General features: G+C 34.3%; 3 protein-coding genes across 10 annotated transcripts; all 3 read left to right on the forward strand.

Moving 5' to 3' along the window:
• The first annotated feature begins 2,555 nt into the window (after positions 1-2,555).
• On the forward strand, positions 2,556-7,659 carry LOC107411757 (uncharacterized). 3 transcript variants are annotated; one of them, XM_016019411.4, is made up of 9 exons: positions 2,556-3,113; positions 4,744-5,271; positions 5,378-5,443; positions 5,698-5,864; positions 5,963-6,119; positions 6,207-6,297; positions 6,382-6,791; positions 6,895-6,999; positions 7,096-7,659. In XM_016019411.4, the coding sequence occupies exons 1-9, from the start codon at positions 2,982-2,984 to the stop codon at positions 7,417-7,419; spliced, it is 1,980 nt and encodes a 659-aa protein (XP_015874897.2). In that variant the 5' UTR covers positions 2,556-2,981; the 3' UTR covers positions 7,420-7,659. The 3 variants fall into 3 exon arrangements, with proteins under 3 accessions (XP_015874897.2, XP_024926131.2, XP_024926130.2); XM_025070363.3 differs by lacking the exon at positions 2,556-3,113 and adding an exon at positions 3,907-4,127; XM_025070362.3 differs by lacking the exon at positions 2,556-3,113 and adding an exon at positions 4,158-4,308.
• Positions 7,660-10,382: 2,723 nt separating this feature from the next.
• LOC107411750 (uncharacterized) lies at positions 10,383-14,756 on the forward strand. Of its 4 annotated transcripts, none has more exons than XM_048468173.2 (7): positions 10,383-10,679; positions 11,891-12,553; positions 12,897-13,581; positions 13,695-13,795; positions 13,904-13,993; positions 14,062-14,198; positions 14,462-14,756. In XM_048468173.2, the coding sequence occupies exons 1-7, from the start codon at positions 10,548-10,550 to the stop codon at positions 14,604-14,606; spliced, it is 1,953 nt and encodes a 650-aa protein (XP_048324130.2). In that variant the 5' UTR covers positions 10,383-10,547; the 3' UTR covers positions 14,607-14,756. The 4 variants fall into 4 exon arrangements, with proteins under 4 accessions (XP_048324130.2, XP_060667882.1, XP_048324129.2 ...); XM_060811899.1 differs by having other exon boundaries at positions 10,388-10,679; positions 14,071-14,198; XM_048468172.2 differs by having other exon boundaries at positions 10,551-10,998.
• A 379-nt stretch (positions 14,757-15,135) lies between these two features.
• LOC107411756 (uncharacterized) lies at positions 15,136-19,848 on the forward strand. 3 transcript variants are annotated; one of them, XM_016019408.4, is made up of 11 exons: positions 15,136-15,294; positions 15,611-15,700; positions 15,807-15,962; positions 16,068-16,192; positions 16,482-16,603; positions 16,691-16,773; positions 17,031-17,255; positions 18,424-18,609; positions 19,050-19,144; positions 19,225-19,322; positions 19,516-19,848. In XM_016019408.4, the coding sequence occupies exons 1-11, from the start codon at positions 15,253-15,255 to the stop codon at positions 19,614-19,616; spliced, it is 1,323 nt and encodes a 440-aa protein (XP_015874894.3). In that variant the 5' UTR covers positions 15,136-15,252; the 3' UTR covers positions 19,617-19,848. The 3 variants fall into 3 exon arrangements, with proteins under 3 accessions (XP_015874894.3, XP_015874895.3, XP_015874896.3); XM_016019409.4 differs by having other exon boundaries at positions 18,427-18,609; XM_016019410.4 differs by having other exon boundaries at positions 15,153-15,294; positions 15,641-15,700.
• The last annotated feature ends 511 nt before the right edge of the window (positions 19,849-20,359 follow it).

A 20,359-nucleotide genomic window follows, 5' to 3' on the forward strand; every position in this document is an offset into this window, starting at 1 on the left:
AATATATTAATATTAATTTATAATAAAAATATATTAAAATAATAAATATTAATAATTTATAATATTTACGCTCCCGTGTTTGTCGCGTGTATTCTACGTCTCTCTCTCTCTCTCTCTCTCTCTCTCTCTCTCTCTCTCTCTCTCTCTCTCTCGCTTCCGCTGTCAATATATACTTTGGTAAGAGTTCCTTTTTATCGTGATATTTTCACATCTCCTCCTACTTATCTCGTACTACGAAATAAATATATGATAAGACCCTTTTTTTTTTTTTATCATTTATTGTCAATTTTTTAATTAGTGTTTTAATTCCATTAGCTACACTCCAATGGATGGACTGTTTTTTTTTTTTGGTTTTTCCAACTATTAGTTAGTTAGACAATGACTTTTTTTTCTTTTTTAGTATGACACTTGTATATCAATATTTAATGTCATTAAAAACTTTCTATTAAAATGTTATTATTTAATTTTAAAAATCATTAGAAATTTCATATTAAAATTTTATTATCTAATTTTAAGAGAGAAAAAATGTTGTAGACAAGATATTATATTAATGGTGACCCTAAAAATGGAAAGATTGTATTAGTATAAAATAGATAAGAGATTATAAAGTAACAAAAAGTCATTAATTGCAATTCAAGTGTGTAAGATTTCATTGGTTTGGTTAGCTCATCATGGCAGACTAGTCTTACCTGTTTTTGCTCTAATGGTGCAAGTGCTAGCCGACAGTCAAATTCTAGTGGGGCTAAATGGACCAAATTAAAAAGAGCTTAAGTGCACCTGCCGGTGAGTTTTTGCATGACCAGGGCATTTGTTTTGACCATTCCTCTTATGTACTACTAAATCGGTATTTTGTAATTACATATATATATATATATAGCATAATACTTTAGAATAATACTACTATGTTATTTTTATTTACCAATTTTATAGTCTACTAAAGGTTGTTGTCCTTTCAATAACATAAAATACTAACAAAGCCTACTATTTATTCAATAAAAAGTTTGAGATCCAATCCTTTCAATCTCAATATTTAAAAAAATTAGCTGTTGAAAAAGTAGTAGAAACTATATATAAATAAATATATCTTTAAATTTATAAAATTAACAACAAATTTGTCATAATATTGGGTTAAATTTATATAAATTAAATTTAAATGATTGATCTTATAAGTTTTTAATATAATATTATGATGTCAATATGATAAAAACAAATAATATTTGTAAGTTTGATCTAATAATTAAACCATCAAAAATACCAAGTTTTCAAATTTATTAAATCTGGTTAACATTCCCTTCCTTCCCAAAAAGCTCTTTAAGAGGGTTACTTTATAAATTAAAGTTTGTTTACATTTATGCCCATGAAATTTGCATCTTTTTGCAATTTACTTTTCAATTTTGCACTTTATACCAATTTCAAATTTGCTCCTTGAATTTTGTATTTGTCACCAATGCCTCCAGAAATATGATTACTGAGGTAAAATTTTTAATAATTTTGGGGGCATAGATGAAAAATAAAAAGCTCAGAAATCCTAATTCATAAATTCAAATAATGATAGTAACTAACTAAATGGTTGTATTTGGTAAGAAACATGATGATATTTTATAGTATATTTATCAAAAAAATTATATTTTATATTATTGTTGTATGTCTAAGATAAACTTTAGCATGAATTGAACATACTAAGATATGACATTTATTTTCTTTTTGGTGAATAAACTAGGATGGGACTTAAAAAGAACTAAGTTTGGCAATCAAGCAAATCCATTGTAATGAGACACTAATCTGAATTTGGTTGAATATCACGTCAAAATATTATCTAAACCATGAACGGACTAGGATGGAATTTACATGATCAAATTCTCATGTGGAGAGAAAGTGATTGAGAGTGAGACCAGCTTTCAAGAAAACACCCAACCTTTTGAGGTAAACCAACACCATCCCAATCCCATTTCCCAAAACTAAAAAAGAATTTCCACAGCACAAAGCCCCACGCTTGCCCCCAAAAGACCCTTGAGAAGAGACATTTCTAGATCCACATCGATAACCCACCTTGAAAATTGGGGGTGTGTGTGTGTGTGTGTGTGTGTGTGGGTGTGTGTGAGGGAGAAAAAATAAAAATTAAAAAGAGAAAAAAGAGAAATACTTCTACTCCCCCATCAATCCCAATATCATGGTAACAAAGAAAGGAAGAAAAAGAAACCATGTGAAAGTTTTTTTTTTTTTTTTTTTTTCAATAAACAGAAACCAAAGTTCCTCTCTTCTCTATAACCCCATTATGTCAAAGAAAAAAAAATTGAAAATCCTCAAAGCCCAAAACCCAAAACACCTTCACCATCATTTCCCACAAACCAATGCCCCCACACTTCATCATTTTCAGTTAGACAATTGTGAAAAGTGAAGGAACTAATAAACAACATACTTAAAATAAAATTAGATAATATATAAATATTGAAATAAAATTTAAAAAGCTAGTTTCACTCTCTCTCTCTCTCTCTCTCTCTCCAAAACAGTCACTTCCCATGATTTTACATCACTAGTTTGTTGATATTCTCAGAAGCTTATCCAGCCATTAATGTTACTCAAAACTATGCTAATATTTAAGAAGGGTCTTTTCCAATTTTTTCAATTTTCGTTTTAAATAAGAAAAAGATTAATAATATGGAAAAAAAAAAAAAAAAGAAGAAAAAAAATTGTTCTTTTCACCACACCCTTCTGTTGTTGTTGGTTGCCACAGTGATTTGGACTTGAAAGCGCCCATCTTTTCATGTCTATTGACACTGATAGTTGATACATCACTTGGCTTGTTCATGTCGTCTTTTGACCCTTTATTTCTCTTCTTCCTCTGCTCTTCATTTTTGTCAAACAAAGCGTTGAAGTAATCTCTACTATAACCAACAAAGCTCTTGGACCCTAAGAGAGAGAAAAAAGAGAAGAAGAAAAAACTAAAAAAGACTGAGAAAGAGACTAAGAGAGAGTTTTCAATGGGGTCTTTGGGAGTTCGAGCAGCAGAGAAGAAGGCAATGTGGCTCTACCCTAAGGTTATGGGATTTAATCCTTCTGAGAGATGGGGTCATTCTACGTGCTATTCTCAAGGGATTCTCTATGTCTTTGGGGTATGTATGAAATTTGATCTCCTTAAAATAAAATGAAAGATAAAAATTCTTACTTTGCCTTTTTTCTTTATTATTTTCTGATATCTAGATGTTCCATGGACTTTTTATTATGACTAAGTTTAATAATTTTTCCTTCTTTGGAAAGTCTGATTATAATGTAGAAATTGTTCACTTTGAATTGCTTTGTTCTGAAATCAGCAGTGGCAGTTTTCTTGGTTTTGAGTGCTTGTAAATTATAGTACTTTTTTATTTATTTATTTGTTTGCGTACTGTTTGTTATATTTGGCTAATGAGAAACGAACTTTCTTTACTGGCTTTTGTTCTTTCCTGGTTTATCTTTCTATGTTATAATATTTCCTGGACTTTTGCTTTGGTCTAAAAATTTATTTGATCACTAGGACAGTTTCATAGTACGACAGGTATGTTCCTCTGCTTTGTTGATGCACTAATGTTTTTCATTTTTTTTTTCCTTCTTTTCTTTCAGTCACGTTTTTTTTTTCCTCCATTTTTTGTTCCTCTATTTTATTTTATTTTTTTTTACATCTTAAATTCCATAGTTTCATAGTTATAATGGATCCTGGTTTCTAGAGAAAAAAAGATTATTTGCCATCTTGTTAAAAAAAAAAAATATACATATATGAAGATTCCCCATCAAAGATTACACTTTTTATCTCTGTTTTTGTTTTATAGTGTTTGTTTTCCATTGCTGATTCTTATATGCTTTCACTTTTCTTTATTGCTTTTGTGTTTCTTTTCTTTTGTCTTAAGAAAGGAAAGTATTGGTATTGTTTTTAATGGCAAAACAGGTTTTTATGTTTACTTTCTGTCCAAGCTTCCTTGATCCTCGTAGTTAGGAGGATAACAGAGAATTTTGGAACAAAATTATCTCTACTTTTTAAAAAATTTCAGGAGGGAATTTATTTGTTTTTCTATTGCTATATCCTTCCCGAGTGCATTATGCCTACTTTTTGGATCTTCCATACTTAGAATATCTCATAGCTGGTGCCTTCTTGGGTATTATTACTCAAACCAACTTTAGGGTCTATTAGCAGAATTTGTTATGTTTATTTTCTTGTCCAAGCTTCTTTGACCCTCCTATTTAGGAGGATAAGTGGGAATTTTGGAACAAAATTATCTCAACTTTTTTCAAAAATTTCAGGAGGGAATTTATTTATTTTTCTATTATACACCCTTGGTAAGTGCATTAATTCTTATTTTTGGAAATTCTATACTTTGAATATCTCATAGGTCGTGCCTTCTTGGGTATTATAACTCAACCAACGTTAGGATCTATTAGCAGAATTTGGCATTCCATGTTTTCTGTATGAAAGATCTCATAAGGGAACATTGATATAGAACAGGTTGCTAACCACTTCTTGTTATTAACTCCTCTGTAACAATCTGCTTCATAACTTGTCCATAAAGGCTGATCACTGATTTCACCTAAATGGCATTTTATATAGAAAAGCTTTTAACTGTTGTACACTTTTGGTTATATAATATGATCTGTATTTTTATCTTTTGTGATGAATATCTGTATTTTAATCTTTTTTGATATGTTGGTCATATTATCTTATTTACTTTGGTATCTAGTAAGTTTTGATATATTTTTTCCGCCTAACCATTTCAGGGATGTTGTGGGGGTTTGCATTTCAGCGATGTTCTTCTGCTAAACCTCGAGATGATGGTTTGGAATGCTATTATATCAACAGGCCAAGGGCCTGGTCCAAGAGACAGTCACAGTGCTGTTGTAGTGGGGCATAGAATGATTGTGTTTGGAGGTACAAATGGATCAAAGAAAGTGAATGATCTCCATATATTAGATCTTGGAACCAAAGAATGGACTAAACCTGAGTGTAAAGGGACTCCTCCTTCACCGCGAGAAAGTCACACCGCCACGCTTGTTGGTGATGAGAAATTAGTGGTGTTTGGGGGTAGTGGAGAAGGTGAAGCAAATTATTTGAATGATTTGCATATTCTAGATCTCAAAACCATGAGATGGAGTTCACCTGAGGTGAAGGGTGATATACCTGTCCCAAGAGACAGTCATAGTGCTGTTGCAATAGGGAACAAGCTCTTTGTGTATGGTGGGGATTGTGGTGATAGGTATCATGGCGATGTTGATATGCTTGATGTGGACACACTGACTTGGTCAAGGGTATAACTTTTTCTTGCTCTGTTACATTTTTTAGTGGCTACTTAGAATAACTTTTATAAATTTTGAACAAATTGAAATAGAAGGTGCTGTGCTTGTTTTTCAACAGTTGGCAGTTCAAGGATCTTCACCTGGTGTTAGGGCAGGTCATGCAGCTGTGAATATTGGAACGAAGGCAAGTAATTTCAGTAATACATGCACGCTAGAAAAAGCAAGCACCAAAGTGCTGCACATAATTGAATTTGTTACTGTTTTGTTTAGATCTATACCATTTTGAGGATTAGAGAAAACAAAATATATCAAAACTTTTAATTTCTTTGAATTGATTTGTTGATTAAACTATGTGTGAATAAGATAATTTTTAAGTGAGTTTCATAGTTTACTGCAATATATGAAAATTAAATCATGAGTTTTTTTTATTATTTGCAGGTTTATGTCATTGGAGGTGTTGGAGACAAGCATTACTACAATGATGTTTGGATCTTAGATGTAGGCACTTGCTCATGGACCCAGCTAGTTACACGCGGCCAGCAGCCACAAGGCCGGTTCTCTCACACAGCAGTTGTTACAGACTCAGACATTGACATCTATGGAGGGTAATCTTCATATTACACCATGTCTTGAATTCAGATCCCTTGCTTGACATTGATTTCGGTCTATAATATTGTTCTGTTCATTGGTTTGAACATGTTAGGTGTGGGGAGGATGAACGTCCTCTCAATGAGTTGTTGGTGTTGCAGTTAGGGGCAGAGCATCCAAATGGTCGTTACAACATTTCCATGTGCAAAATCTTCGGAAACCATTGGAATCAAGACAAGAGAAGGTGCTCAAGAGGAGCAGAAAATAACATGGTACAATAGTTTCTGAAGAGTGTCTATCTATCTTTAGTACATAATACTATATAAGAAAAAGGAGTTGATAGTATATGCTTGATGCAGAAAACAATGCTTATGGGGAATAATATCGTATTGCAAGAGAGAGCCTATGAACTGGAGCCAGAAACCAAGCGAACTTTTCAGTTCAATTCTGGTAGGTTTTGTGGTATAAAAATCTAATCCTTTTGGTGCACATGGAGTCACTGAAAATATTAATACTTTCTCTTCTACTTTTTAGATACTTTACATCCGAAGAGGAGAAGAACTAGCACTGTAAAAGTATGGGATGTTGACTCAGAACAAGAGGAGCATTCTCTTTCACTCTCCCAGCACTCATCTCCCTCGTTATCAGATCAAGAACAGACAGCAACTCAAAAAGCAGCTGATTCAGCTGCAGGTTCTCAAGGATTCCATTTGTTTAAGCATCTAAGTGAGATACCAAGCAATTCCCAGTCTCAGAATATTCCAAGTAAACAGAAGGACTTTGGGAATGCTGTCCAAAGAACTCCAAAGGATATTCATCTTTTAGGAGAAATTCAAACCCAACCAAGACAAGAACAGTTTCTTCATGCTCACATTGGTAGAAATAATATGCAATTCCCAGCTGTAGATCAGAAGCCCTTGGAGGCAGGGCCTATTCAAAATTTGGTAATAGCCTTGTAATAATTCATGCATATTTCCTCTTTCTTGCTACCTGTTACTCTATTTTTGGATTAGTTCAGCTATTCATTTTATTTTGCTTCCTCCTTAGATTGGCGCTGAGGTTCGAGGCAAAGTTGATGGAGCATTTGACTCCGGATTCCTAATGACTGCGACTGTTAATGGAAAGCTATTCAGAGGGGTTTTATTTCCGCCTGTAAGCTTCCAAAATTCAATGATACTAAAAGATTTTGCTTTAGTTTTAGCATTGCATGTAATTTGAACTTCTTTTCGCCCTTTGTTTGTCAACCAGGGACCAGGAGCCATCCCAAGAGGACCAGGGTCAATTCTTTCACACAACTCTTCTTCTCTAACAAGCAGCCAAGTACCTGTAGCTATAGCTCAACCATTGCCAAACTCAAGTCACTCAGAACCACCCTACAAGCTCTCCCATCAACCAATAAAGAACTCCATACCAGGTTCTGGACAGAGTTTCCGACAAGCTCAAGTGGGTCGGCCATTTCCTATCATTAGAGCCACTTCATCATCTTTACCGAAAGAGCCAAGCCTTAGAAGCGATCTTCAAGGTGTGGTTCTAACACTAGGTGGACCTGGAAGTAGCAAGAGTGGATCCTAAATGGCTTCATGTTCGAGATCAATGGAAAATGTTCATCATCTTCTGATAAAATTTTGTACATTTTTGGAGTAGATAACGTATTTTTTTGTTTTTTGTGTTTTGGTTGTGCGTTTTGTCATTATCAGGCTTGCAAAGAGGTTAGGTAAATTAGGTGGTCCAATGGTTTTCATGATCTTTGTGTATGTATCGGCCGGTATGTATGCTACTGTCAATGAAATATCAAGAGAGCCTTATCTGTCATGAGGTACAGTGATTAGGCACTAATGAAATTGCAATTTCCTTTTCCAGTCTGTAATGACTCATGAGATCAATTCAAATGGAGGCTGAACTAAATTGTCCGCATAAGTTTTATGATTGAAGATAGAAAAGTGTAAATAAATGGTTAGGTAGTGGTCTTATAATTATTACCTTTCATACATTTATTCATAGGAAATTGATACTCCTTTCCTGATGATTACCATCATTATATACCAATATAATTAAAGTTGAGGTGAAGTGAAAGTTAAGATTGGTGTACCTAATTCAAACCCCACTTTTCCACTGCTTTTTTACCTCATTATTTTCAAAGATGCAAAAACATTTTAAGTTGGAGTTTGGTTACGAAACTTATGACAAGATGGAAGCGTTCAATTTATGGCAAAAGTTTATTGGCTCTCTTAGTTTCTAAATTATACTTTAATGTTTAACAATTTCAAAATATATAGCACGTGTACTATAATAAAAAAAAGCAATGAAATTGAAAAAATAAACAATTGTATAAAAATTTTATATGTTACATCAAGCACATTATATTTTATAAAATTGTTAAAAAAAAAAATAGTTAAAAGAGGAAAAAGAAGTAACATAAGACAATAACCCCATGATGGAAGTAAAATACAAATAGATTATTGTTTGGTAAAATATGCACATTTTGCTCTGACAAAGAGTTATCCATTAAGAAAATAAAATATATCAACTTTTACAAAAAGTTGTTTACATGGCTCGTTTTCATTTATTCTTTTTAATGACTTAATCATTATTTGACAAAATTTATATATTTTCCATTTTTATTTTTTTATTTTTAAAAAATCGTAAAGAATAAATAAAACTATCATAATTAAATGAACATTTTATCATTTTGCTCAATAAGGATATTTTTTATAATAATGAATAAAAGCACTGTAGGGCGTTGATTCCCTTGGCCTGGTGAGAGTGGGGTCCATTAGAAAGAGTACTAAAACAATTCAAGGGTGGGGAAGGTTGGGGTAAGATATGCTGACGTGGAGGCACACAGATGAAAGCTCCCGCGCATCGCGCGCGATACTGTCGATGGTGGTGTGCCAAAAAAAGAGGGAAAAACATCGCTGTCAACCGTCCGATCTGTCTGCCACGTCAGCAGAAGAGGGTTGAGGGGAGGGGGATGATTGATTGCCGGTTGATGGGTTAAACTCCATCATCATCATCAGAATTCAGAAGGGTCTTTCTGACGTCACCCGTCCTGTCACCACCCCAGACAAGACCTTTCTTTTCTTTTGTTTTCTCTCTCTCTCTCTCTCTCTCTTTCCATCTCTATCCACTGATGTTGTATGCGTCATCCACGTACCCCTATCTCAGTCTCCGTCCCAGTCTCACTCTCAGTCTCTCTCTCTCTCTCTCTCTCTCTCTGATGACGGATTCCTATTCCTCACTCTATCCCTTCCTTTCCTCGTCAAACGTTGGATTCTTTTTCTCAGACGTGTCACTCATATAAAATCGATACATTTTCACCATCCTCCTCTGTGTCCCCACGTTTTATTATTAAAAAATAAAAAATAAAAAATTTACTTTTCCATAACATAAAATTAAAAAACATTAAAAAAAAATTATGCACTATATCTCTCTATTAAACATGAATGACTCGATGTATTTCTATTTCACCCAAAAAATTAAATTAAAAAAATTAATGACTCGACGTATTTTACAAGAAGTGAAAATTATTTTATGGAATAAAAAAAAAAAATCTGATTAATCCGTGTGAGAATATAATTTTTTGATTTGATTAATCATTGTAGAGACCACGTGAATCCTATACCTGAGAGAAATGATCCTTTCTACTGAATTCTAAATAATTTTTATTTTCCTTTTGTCTTTTGGGGATTTAAATTCTTAAGCATCAACCAACAAAAACTCTTGTACTAGTACTCTTGTAAGATCAAATACTTTTTCAATGCTTCATAAACCAAAAAAAAAAAAAAAAAATGTGAAAATATTTCGTCCGTTTCGCTCCTATTCACTTTCAAAATTTGAATATTTTTCAATAGATTCGCAAGACCTTTTTGAATGAGAAAAAGACAAAGCATCTCAAACCCATCAAGCTACCATACCAAAATCATAGCCCACCGCATAACAGACAGGCCCATCGAGAAAATTGAAATGGCCTAGCCCAAGTGAGGTGGTTTGGTCTCTTTTTAGATTTGAATTGTACTGGTTTGGATCACCGTGATCAGATTTGAAATAATCCAATTCAGTAGAACACACAGTGCAGTTAGCATGGGATGGTTGATTTGGGTCTGGTCCAAATGATTTGTTGATTTGTTCTTTTTTATGGCGGTTAAAAAAGTTAATAGACATTTCATTTTACAAGCTGACATTTCAGGTAGCTCTGTTCAGTTGCTTTTGAATGAATTTCACTTTTTGATCTCCCAAAAAAGTAATTTATAAACATTTCTATCCATATCCAAACATCGTTCTAAAGTTTTAAACTTTATGGGCAACACAACAAATTTACAACCACAATACACTGAAAAGAATCATACCTAGTACTGCTCCACTATTATACTTATGCCTATTGGCTCCCTCAGTAAGTACTAACAGATAAGCGAATAAAACTTTAATTATCTGACTTGCTCGCTAAACAAACAACAGACAATATGAGAGAACGCAAAAAAAAAAAAAAAAAAAAAGACAGCTGCCATACCAGCGTGTGCATATATAGAAAAAACTAAAAGCCAATGCGAATAGGGCAGGCAAGGTTAACGAAGCACGGAGGCCAGGGAGGTGTGTGGCACACTGGGGGACCTAAAGTAGAGTCGAAAGTCTGTTCAAAAAGTCCACACAACAGCCGAAAATATATTTGAGGGAGAAAAAAGATATTTGGTGATTTGGGTGATATGGGTGCGGAAGAGTTTGACAGGAACAACAAGACACGACTCAAGTTGGTGGTGACCCAGCCGCGCCACAACAACAACCACAACACGACTGTTGTTGGACTTGGATGTACAGTACAGAAGCCAGGAGGAATGGTGAAAATTTATTATTCTTTCATTTCACACTATTTTCGTCTTCCTCTTCTTCTATTCATAAAATCCAATCCTGGGTTTAAATTAGTACCCACTTTATCTTTTTCTCCAATCACACTACTCCATTTGGCCTAATAATCCAAACCCTCTATTTACCGATCATTACCCTCTCCTTCGTGCTTCATGGTGTTCTAAGGGTTTCTTTTTGAGGTCCTCGTCGGGTACCCACCAAGGTTAATTGCTCCTCCTTGCTCTCTGTTGCGATTTTTTTTTTTTTTTGGGGGGGTTTTCTCATCTGGGTATATTTATTTTGGTTGATTGGGTATGAATTTCCTATAAAATTTATCCTTTCTGACACAAAGATCCCTTTCTTTTTTTTTTTGTTTTTCCCCTTTGAATTGTTGTATGGTAATCGTGGTGATTGTATTTTGGATTTTTTTTTACTGGTTTTCGATGTATGGAACTCTCGCTTGTTGTCTTTTTTGGTTTCTTGGTGTAATTGTCTGACGCTCTTTCTGACTTTGTTTCGAATTTTGAGGGGCTATTCCAATAATAAAGTTAGGATTTTAAGGTTTTTCGTTACTTTCATTTTGGACAATAAGAGTGATTGATGTCTTGTTTAATTCTGGCCTACTCGAGTTTTTGTTTCTTAATCAATTTTGAATTTTTTTGTTGCCTTAAAATTTGATTCCTTAATTTTGGGAACGCATGTTTTGGTGTTAGGATGGTTGCCTAATACCATTGCCATCTATGTGGCTGCTTTGAAAATTTAGGATGGAAAATAGGTCAAACTTATTACCTAAACTTTTTTATTGTGTGAGATAGGAAGTGATATGAAGAAGAAAATTTGGATTCCTGCAATTTTAGTAGAATTGTTCTGCTTAGTTGAGGTGAAATTTTCATTTTAGAAAACCAAATTCCTGTTATATTCTTCTTATCGATATTTCTGGTTGAAGCTATGAGAGTAGTGTTAATGATGTTTTATCCATTGTTTTTGTGAAAACTCGTTAAGAGCAGAGAATATTGTTAGCACTTAAATGTATTTTCTTCCCCTTTCCTGTGTTATGTGTTTTCTGGCATTATGTGCATGTATTGGTTTCGATGACTCTACTTCTGTTTATTTATTGATCAAATTATCATTATCTTGGGTAATTTAAGGTTTCTATTTATGTTAGCCATTACTAACTGACCTCTGTGTGTGGAAATGGGTGCAGCACCAGGATTGTTCAACCTCATTGACTGCCATGGAAGGTTACGGAAGTTTGGGGTTCAGTGATGTAAATAGTGCTGTGAGAAAGAAAAGGAGTAATACATTTCGCCGACCTCGGAATGACTCACAGGTCCCTTTGGATTACCGTGATATCTCATCCCTGTCATCAACACCACCTTCAGATGATTCAAGCAAAGGTTCTAGTGATGATAATAATGATTTTGGTTCAGTTTCTCAAAGGAAAGAAATCAATCTGAACCAATGCGGCTCAAGAGCCTCATTTAGTAATCTTGCTGAATCTGAGTCTGCCAAAAATGTGATAAAAAATGAAGATGGAGGATTTGCAGATTCTGATGAAGCTTCGAATGATGGTTCTTTTCGAGGCAGTAATGAGCAGAGAAATAGTGGGGTTGATTCCAGAAGGTCCAGTAAAGGTGTCCTTGCTCCTGCAAATTGGAAAAGCACAAGCAAGGTCGGGCATAGTGAAGTTGCTTCAGATGGTTTAGATAACGAGAATAAAGTGAAAAAGGTTAAGCTTAAAGTTGGAGGTGTTACTCGTACAATTCAAGCCAAAACTATATCTGATGGTGCATCTGCAGTTGGGTCATCAACTACAAAATCTTCTCACATTTCAGGTTCCCCTCGGCCTCGGCAGAAGTTAATTCAGGTATTGAGGACCATTTGTTCAAAATCTACTAAATATAGCATATATTATTTTGTTATTGTTTTACTATATTCCACATCAAAATATATTTTGATTGGCATAAACAAATGTAGCGTATCAGCTGCTTTTACAGTTTTATTGCTTGTGCGAATTACCTAAATCTCAGATTAAGCTCTTTTCAAATTGCTAGAAACTTTTTATTCTGTTTGCCTATATGCTTCTTGGAAATTACCTTTTTTTTGTACTCCTCTTTGGCCTGCCAAATGTATATCTGGTGTTTATGTGTACGGATCTTACATATTGGGCTGACATTTTATTGAGACATGAAAATATATCTCTTCTACAGGACAATTCAGATGACAATCGATCCTTCACTTCAGATAAGGGGACTGGCTTGCAGGGGCAGGGGGCCACATTGAAGGATGCTTCTAGAAATAGCTATGCTGGGAATGCTGATCCTTTGAGTGATAGGATGCCTGATGAAAATATCTATGTAAACAAAATGGAGAAGGATGAACCTCTTCGTAAGAGCAAGAGGGTCCCAAAAAGGCGCTTATTAGTTGACACATTTGATGATGAGGATGATGATGATGTAGAGATTCGGTACCTTGAAAAACTTAAAACATCTAAGGTTTCCACTGGTTGTGGTGTGGAAGACAAAGATGACAAGGAAAGAGAAAGCAGGACACAAAGGAAAATTTCATGGTTGTCAAAGAGGAATGCTGATGCCAAGTATGCTGTTGATATGGGAGACTATGGCTCATCAAGATCAGTGAAGGAAACCAAGAAGTCCAGATCAGGAAGAGTTTATGGTGATACTGATTATGTGGAAGAGGAGGAACCTATATCAGATTGTGAGCTGGATAGCAAGAGGAAGAGGCCAAGAAAGGAGTTTGTTGAGTCATTGATAGATCCTAAGAAGGAAAGGACTGTCACTACTCGCCAACGAGCCCTTCAAACTGGTAAAGATGTCTCTTCCAGTGTGAGTTTAATTGAGTTCCCCAATGGGTTGCCCCCTGCTGCACCACGAAGTGAGTGATGATTTGTTCAGTGGTTTTCAGTTCTATTACTAACTGTTAAAAAGTAATATACTATATGTCAAACTGAAACTTCCATAATCTGAATTGTTTTTTCTATATGGCAGAGCAAAAGGAGAAACTCTCTGAAGTGGAGCAGCAGCTGAAGAAGGCTGAGGCTGCTCAGAGACGTAAAATGCAAGTAGAGAAGGCAGCAAGGGAATCTGAGGTTTGACAGCACTCTAGTTGTTATATTTGTTTGTCTGCTAGAAGTAAAATGTTTTATTTAGTTGTTTACATGTTTGCGTGGTTATTTATTTGTTTTCCTGGACCTTAGGCTGAGGCAATCAGAAAAATCCTGGGCCAAGATTCCAGTAGGAAGAAACGGGAAGATAAGATTAAGAAACGTCAAGAAAATCTTGCACAGGTGACGGTTGTTCTTAGCATTTCTTTGGTGATTTCGTGATAGAGAATTACTTTTATAAACATTCCTAGTTTTTGCAGGAGAAGGCTGCAAATGCTGAGATAGTTGCATCAGATTCTGTCCGGTGGGTAATGGGTCCCTCAGGAACCGTAGTAACATTTCCAGATGAAATTGGCTTGCCAACAATCTTCGACTCAAAGCCATGCAGGTATACAAACACTTTCAAATTTCAGTTCGATATATTGCTTTTGGTGATGGAACATTGTTTTGAGCTTTAATAAGAGCCTTGAGTTTTCTGAACGTGAAGTACTTGTCAAGGTAGAGACTTTCAACTTAGACAAGTGATGTTTAACGGACCCAAATCTTAAAACTTGCTATTTCTAATGCTTTGAACGCCATTAAATCTATGAAAAAGTTTTTGATGATTATATCTGATTTTGGGATTGTTGTTCATTTATGTGGATTATGCAGTTACCCACCACCCCGTGAGAAATGTGCTGGTCCATCTTGTTCAAACCCATACAAGTACCGGGATTCGCAGTCCAAGCTTCCACTGTGCAGTCTCCAATGCTACAAGGCCATACATAAAAAGATGCCCCCACTCTCTGCTTGTTAAAATAAAAATAAATCATCTGGACTCTCTCTAACTAGTATACTGTTTTTTCCACTTTTTCCAAGAACACATTGAAAGAAATCCCAACTATGAGTGTACATATTTAATCATACCCTTACGTGGTGATATCAGATTATTTTTCCTTTTCTCTTCTTTTTTTTTTTTTTTTTTTTTTCATATTGTTGGTTAAAGAAAATACAACGATCTTTTTATTGCTCTAGATCATTGCATACTTTACCTCGCTCCATTACGATGAGCTATTTTTATTATATGTAAATAAAAATATAAAATTTGTGATAATTAATATGAATATTTGAGTCTCTTCGAACCAGTAAAAAAATGGAATATATATATAGACAAGAAAGAAATTTGAACCGTATTTGGGCCTGGGCCACAAATAATAACAAAAAGGATGGTTGTCAAATCAACCAGGCCCAATGAAGATTGTAGGCTCAAAGAGAGCTACAGCAGACCGTTACTACTGTCTGGAAAAATCATATACGATCCACAGTCTTCATAAGGTATATAAATCTTTAAAAACAAAAAATAAATTAGAATCCATTTCGCATTTTTGTCTAGTTTTCTCTCTTAGGCTCTCTCCCTCCCTTATTCTGAAACCATCTGCGAACAAGAGCAGCTCGCGAAATCCATGGCTAGGGTTCCAACCAAGCACGGTCGCGATCAAGCTCTGGTATTCCATTTTTTTTTTCTCTTTTCTTTTTTTTTCTCTTTTGGTCTTTGTGATTCTCTGTGGGTTTTCTGAGTAAGGTGAGGGAAATTTTGAACATGTATCCCACCACCTCATGCAATTGTGAGCTAAAAATTTATGGATGAAAACTATGGCAGATTTTGAGCTTTTTTTTTTCTTTTTTCTTTTTTAAATCGATTTTTATGAGTGGGTTAGTGGGTTTAATTAATAATTGTCGTCTACTGCTTTTTTTTTTTTTTTTTTTTTTTTTTTTTTTGTGGGGTTCCTTCTCTTCTTCTTCTTCTTCTTCTTCTTCCAGGATTTCCAGGGGTTTTTGAATGACTTGCAGGATTGGGAACTTTCCCTTAAAGACAAAGACAAGAAAATGAGACCTCAAGCTTCCGACAAGGTAATATCGGTAATTAATATGGTTTCTGAAATTTTCTCTAGTTGCTAAACCCAAATTTGAAAATGCTGTGCTTTCTCACATTGGGTCTGGGAAATTTTTGTAAAAGGTTTCATCTTCCGGGAAAACTAGAGTAACTGGTGAAGACAGGAAACGTGGCTCAGGGCCATATGACTACGCAAGGAGTTATGACGCAATTAATAGTATATCAAGTAGTTTCAGTTCTGATGATAGTCTACCTGATGCTGCTTCAGAGAAAGAATTGGTAGGAGTTGTAATGTTGTTCTTTTCTTTGGATGTTGTTGAAAAAGTTCAATATTTTGTAAATTTTCAATGTTATAATGTTTGCTGTTGGTGTTTTTACGTGCAGGGTAATGAGTATTTTAAGCAGAAAAAATTTAAGGAAGCCATTGATTGTTACTCCAGAAGCATTGCCTTGTCACCAACTGCAGTTGCTTTTGCGAATAGGGCAATGGCCTATCTGAAAATCAAAAGGCAAGCCCTGTACCCAAAACTTTCTTCTTTGTTCTTTTTTTTAATTTGTTTTTATTTTTCCTTGCAAACGTACCTTAACCATATGTTTTGTCCTTTTTTACTTTTTCAAAATTCAGGTTAGACTTACACTTCTGGAAACTGATAATAATATTAAACGTTTTACCTGAGATAAAAATCTTTGACATTCTTTTGGCGCTGACATGCCAGACTAAGAACTTTAAGTATCGCCCTTTTTGTTATCTAAATATCAGACTAATAATATAGTTTTCTTTTCAACTTTTTTCATTAGCTACCAGGAGGCTGAAAATGACTGTACAGAGGCCTTGAATTTGGATGATCGTTACATAAAAGCATACTCACGGAGAGCGACTGCGAGAAAAGAACTTGGAAAACTAAAAGAATGTCTTGAGGGTGTGTAGCCAAACTGGGTCTTGATTTCTTGATATCTAGATGCAGTACCTTTAAGCTGTCTGATGTAATGAATATAACAAACTGCAGATGCTGAATTTGCCATGAGGTTGGAGCCTCACAACCAAGAAATCAAGAAGCAGTATTCTGAGGCCAAATCGTTATATGAGAAAGTAAGTCTATCCCCATGCACATCCAGTATATAAAGTTAGAAACAGTGGTCCTGCATTTAAAAATGTTGATTGTTAGTGCCAATAAGAGAGGAAAATGGGAATTGATCTCTGCAGAGTTTGATCATTAGGAAGGATTTATAATGTGCTGACTACAAATTAGTACAATGTGGTTATGATTTAAATCATTGTCATTTGTATTTCATTAATGTAATTTTTGGAAGAAATTTGAAATTTTTTTTTTTTAAAAATTAAACCAGAATATTCTTCAGAAGGCTTCTGTAGCACTGGAAAATACCGTACAGAAATTTCAGAAAGTTGGAAAATCAGATGCCAAAGTAAATGGACAGGGTACCCACCCTGTCTCAGTACAAGAAATTCAGGAAGGAAGAACATCAGATGCCAAAGTAAATGGTCATCCCATACAGCCTGTCTCAATTGCTACTCAATCGACAGAAATCGCTGCAGCTCAAGATCGCAGCAAGGTATTCACAATGATAATTAAAGCTATCATTGTTTGTATTTGTCATCAGAACTTTCATTCAACATGAAAAAAAATAAAAATGGTAAAGCTAGCGCAGCTTTGTCATGTTTCTTATTTCAACGTTATTTTCCTGTTTCTAAGTTGCTTGAAACTGATTGTTCTGCAGAAATTTGAAAATTATAGAAGGCATGTTAAGAAAATAAGTGTAATAGGTTTCTCATCTTGTCTTTGGCATGAGAAGTTTATATTGCCTGCATTTGTAACCGGGTCATAATGTGCACGCTAAATAATGCTTAGCTTTTGCTTTTTAGTATTATATTGTGAGAAATTTAACTTACTGTTAAATTCTTTTCATTTCTTTTTTCCTTCTTTTTTTTTTATTTTTTTTTATTCTATTTTATTTTATTTTATTTTATTTTATTATTATTTTTTTTTTGAATGTAATTTGAGGACACAGATTAGAAAGATGAGCACTTATTTTTTTTCCTATTAAAAAACCTTTCCAATGTGTATTTTTCTGTAGAAATATTTTAAATTCAAAGAGCTATTATCAAGGAGATTTAGTTATGATATCTCCTGTTTTAAATTAGTTTCAAAGTTCAACTGGTATATTATTGTAACTGTCCTACTTAAGTATATTTATTCAGTCTGTACCGGTGATACTAATAGAAGTGAATTAATAGAAATTGAATTTTCTCCATTTTATTTTCATGGTATTAGAGCCTGGTTGAATCTTAGGCATCTGTTACTTGTTTTTACGTCTTCTATCTTTCAAAAGCCCTCTGTATAATCACATTGGGAGTGATTGAGGGAGGATTGTCCTGAAACAATTCTGCATAGTCTCAATGGTTGACTCAACAAGCTGTTCATAAATTTTCTTTATAAATAAAATAGATTTAGAGACTCTTGCACATGCTGTGGTTCCTTTTCATACTGTAATGTTGATTTTTGTCTTTATTGAGTTGAATGACAAATAAAATTTCAAGTTTGTCAGAAATGATGAAACTGTAATAGGTCTCTACATTGTCTTTTTGCTTGGCTTTTAAATTGGTGTACGCATCAATTTTCATTGAATTGTCTGTTTCTTTTTCTTATGTTAAACTTTTATGCATCAATTTTCATTGAATTGTCTGTTTCTTTTTCTTATGTTAAACTTTGTATTCTTTTAGCAGAGAAACCATGTAACTAGAAAACAAGAGTTGCAGACATCTGTGCAAGAGATTGCTTCTCGAGCTGCTTCTAGAGCGAAGATTGAGGCCGCAAAAAATATTACACCACCAAAGTCAGCTTATCAATTTGAGGTTTCTTGGCGAGGAATTTCTGGTGATCCTGCTTTGCAGGCTAGTCTGTTGAAGGTCTGTAATACAGTTATTGTGGTTTAGCTTTATAAATTCATGTTCATTGTTGAAGTCTTAGATTTTAAGACTGGGAAAATGGACTCATATCCTTTCTGAACTAAATCGAGTCGATGTGTTCTCAATTTTTTTTTTATTTTTTTATTTTTATTTTTTTTGACATCTGTTTGATTGGCCTCTGAAGACATCCTGTAGTCTGATATTAATGTGACTTCCTAATTGATGGGTTTTGGATTTTGAGTATGTTGACCTTGCTTCCGTGCTAGCCCAAACAAATACAAGAGGCTTCCTATTTGTTCAATACCCATAATCAATGTACACAACCACAGAATGGACATAAATAATTATTTTCACACAAATTGATTTTTATAGTCTGTTTTTACTGTGTTCTTCATTTTTATTTTCTCAACATAAGGATTTTTTTTTCCCCCTTTTTTTAGGCTGTACCTCCCAGTGAGTTACCTCAGATATTCAAAAATGCTTTGACTGTTCCCATTCTAGTCGATATCGTCAAGTGTGTTGCAACCTTTTTCGGGTAAGTGACACTGATTGGTACTTCATATGAATTCCCATTTTAGCTTGATAAAATTCTTATGGTCCCTTTCTTTTTGGCAGTGAAGAAATGGACCTCGCTGTAAGTTTTTTGGAAAATTTAACCAAGGTCTCAAGATTTGACGTGCTTATGATGTGTCTTACATCCACTTACAGAGCAGGTAAGGGTGCTCCCATATTTTTCCGTGGAAATGTTTTTTGAAGTCAGAAATGTTAAATACATCATGATATTGTTCTGATATGTTTATCAATTCATCTGTGAATAATAATTTCCGGTCAGGGATCAATATTATATTTTCCCTGAGTTGTAGATTTTTGAAGTGGTAGCATTATACTAATTAACTTTGTGGGCAGATCTTGCTAAGCTATGGGACGAGGTATTCTGTAACGAGGCAGCCCCAGTTGAATACGTGGAGATTCTGGATAAGCTACGTTCGAAGTACTGCCTTAAGTGATATAACAAGTATAAAGAGATATTGATTTGTCTGAGTTCCGAATATCTGTAATCGAGTTCATTGTAAATAATTCTTGTGAAGTGCTTTGCAACTTATATTCGGTAAACCAATTTTTGTAGGTTTAACTTTTGTTGTTGCATCTTGGTAGTGTATGAGTTCCATCCATTTTGGTCATGTTGATTGCAGTATTTAATGAGGATGCGTGGAAAGTGAATGTGGTTATGGCTTTCAATTTACTGTCTGTGTCAACGTTTTGGTGCCACTAGAGGAAAAAGAACCTTCAGGCATGGATTCTGTGGGGAGGGTAGAGGGAGCGAGTATATTTCAGTCATATTTTGTTTTGGGCTATCAATTTGTACCCATAATGTGGGCCTCATTGCCAGAGTCTATTTTTGTGTTCTATAAGTAGGCAAAAGAAAATTACCTTTTCCTAAGTGGGAGAATTGGTTTACAAAGAAAATAAGAATAATAAAAATAAAAAAAAAGAATCCCAATACTCTAATTTTAATGGTGGAACGTTCATGATATTAAAGACACATTGCAAATTGTTTGACAGTTATAATATTCCAATTTTGACGTATTTTCTGTTCATTTGCCTCACTCAGTTACCTCTGTTCTCAATATGATGCATTTTCAGAGGTCAATATCAATATATAAAATTGTGATTATAGAATTCGCTGTATAAGTGTGAAAAATAAAGAAATAAAAAATTATATAGTTTCATAAATTTTATCAGCAAAAAC

This window comes from Ziziphus jujuba, chromosome 10, assembly GCF_031755915.1.
Source record: "Ziziphus jujuba cultivar Dongzao chromosome 10, ASM3175591v1".
NCBI lineage: Eukaryota > Viridiplantae > Streptophyta > Magnoliopsida > Rosales > Rhamnaceae > Ziziphus > Ziziphus jujuba.

Bases quoted from the DNA above. Each gene is read 5' to 3' on its own strand.
- LOC107411757 (XM_016019411.4), top strand. From the start codon at position 2,982: ATGGGGTCTTTGGGAGTTCGAGCAGCAGAGAAGAAGGCAATGTGGCTC. The intron at 6,120-6,206 runs GTACAATAGTTT...TGCTTGATGCAG, and splicing joins GAGGAGCAGAAAATAACATG to AAAACAATGCTTATGGGGAA. The intron at 6,298-6,381 runs GTAGGTTTTGTG...TCTACTTTTTAG, and splicing joins AACTTTTCAGTTCAATTCTG to ATACTTTACATCCGAAGAGG.
- LOC107411750 (XM_048468173.2), top strand. From the start codon at position 10,548: ATGGGTGCGGAAGAGTTTGACAGGAACAACAAGACACGACTCAAGTTG. The intron at 12,554-12,896 runs GTATTGAGGACC...TCTCTTCTACAG, and splicing joins CTCGGCAGAAGTTAATTCAG to GACAATTCAGATGACAATCG. The intron at 14,199-14,461 runs GTATACAAACAC...TGGATTATGCAG, and splicing joins TTCGACTCAAAGCCATGCAG to TTACCCACCACCCCGTGAGA.
- LOC107411756 (XM_016019408.4), top strand. From the start codon at position 15,253: ATGGCTAGGGTTCCAACCAAGCACGGTCGCGATCAAGCTCTG. The intron at 17,256-18,423 runs GTATTCACAATG...GTATTCTTTTAG, and splicing joins CAGCTCAAGATCGCAGCAAG to CAGAGAAACCATGTAACTAG. The intron at 19,323-19,515 runs GTAAGGGTGCTC...CTTTGTGGGCAG, and splicing joins TACATCCACTTACAGAGCAG to ATCTTGCTAAGCTATGGGAC.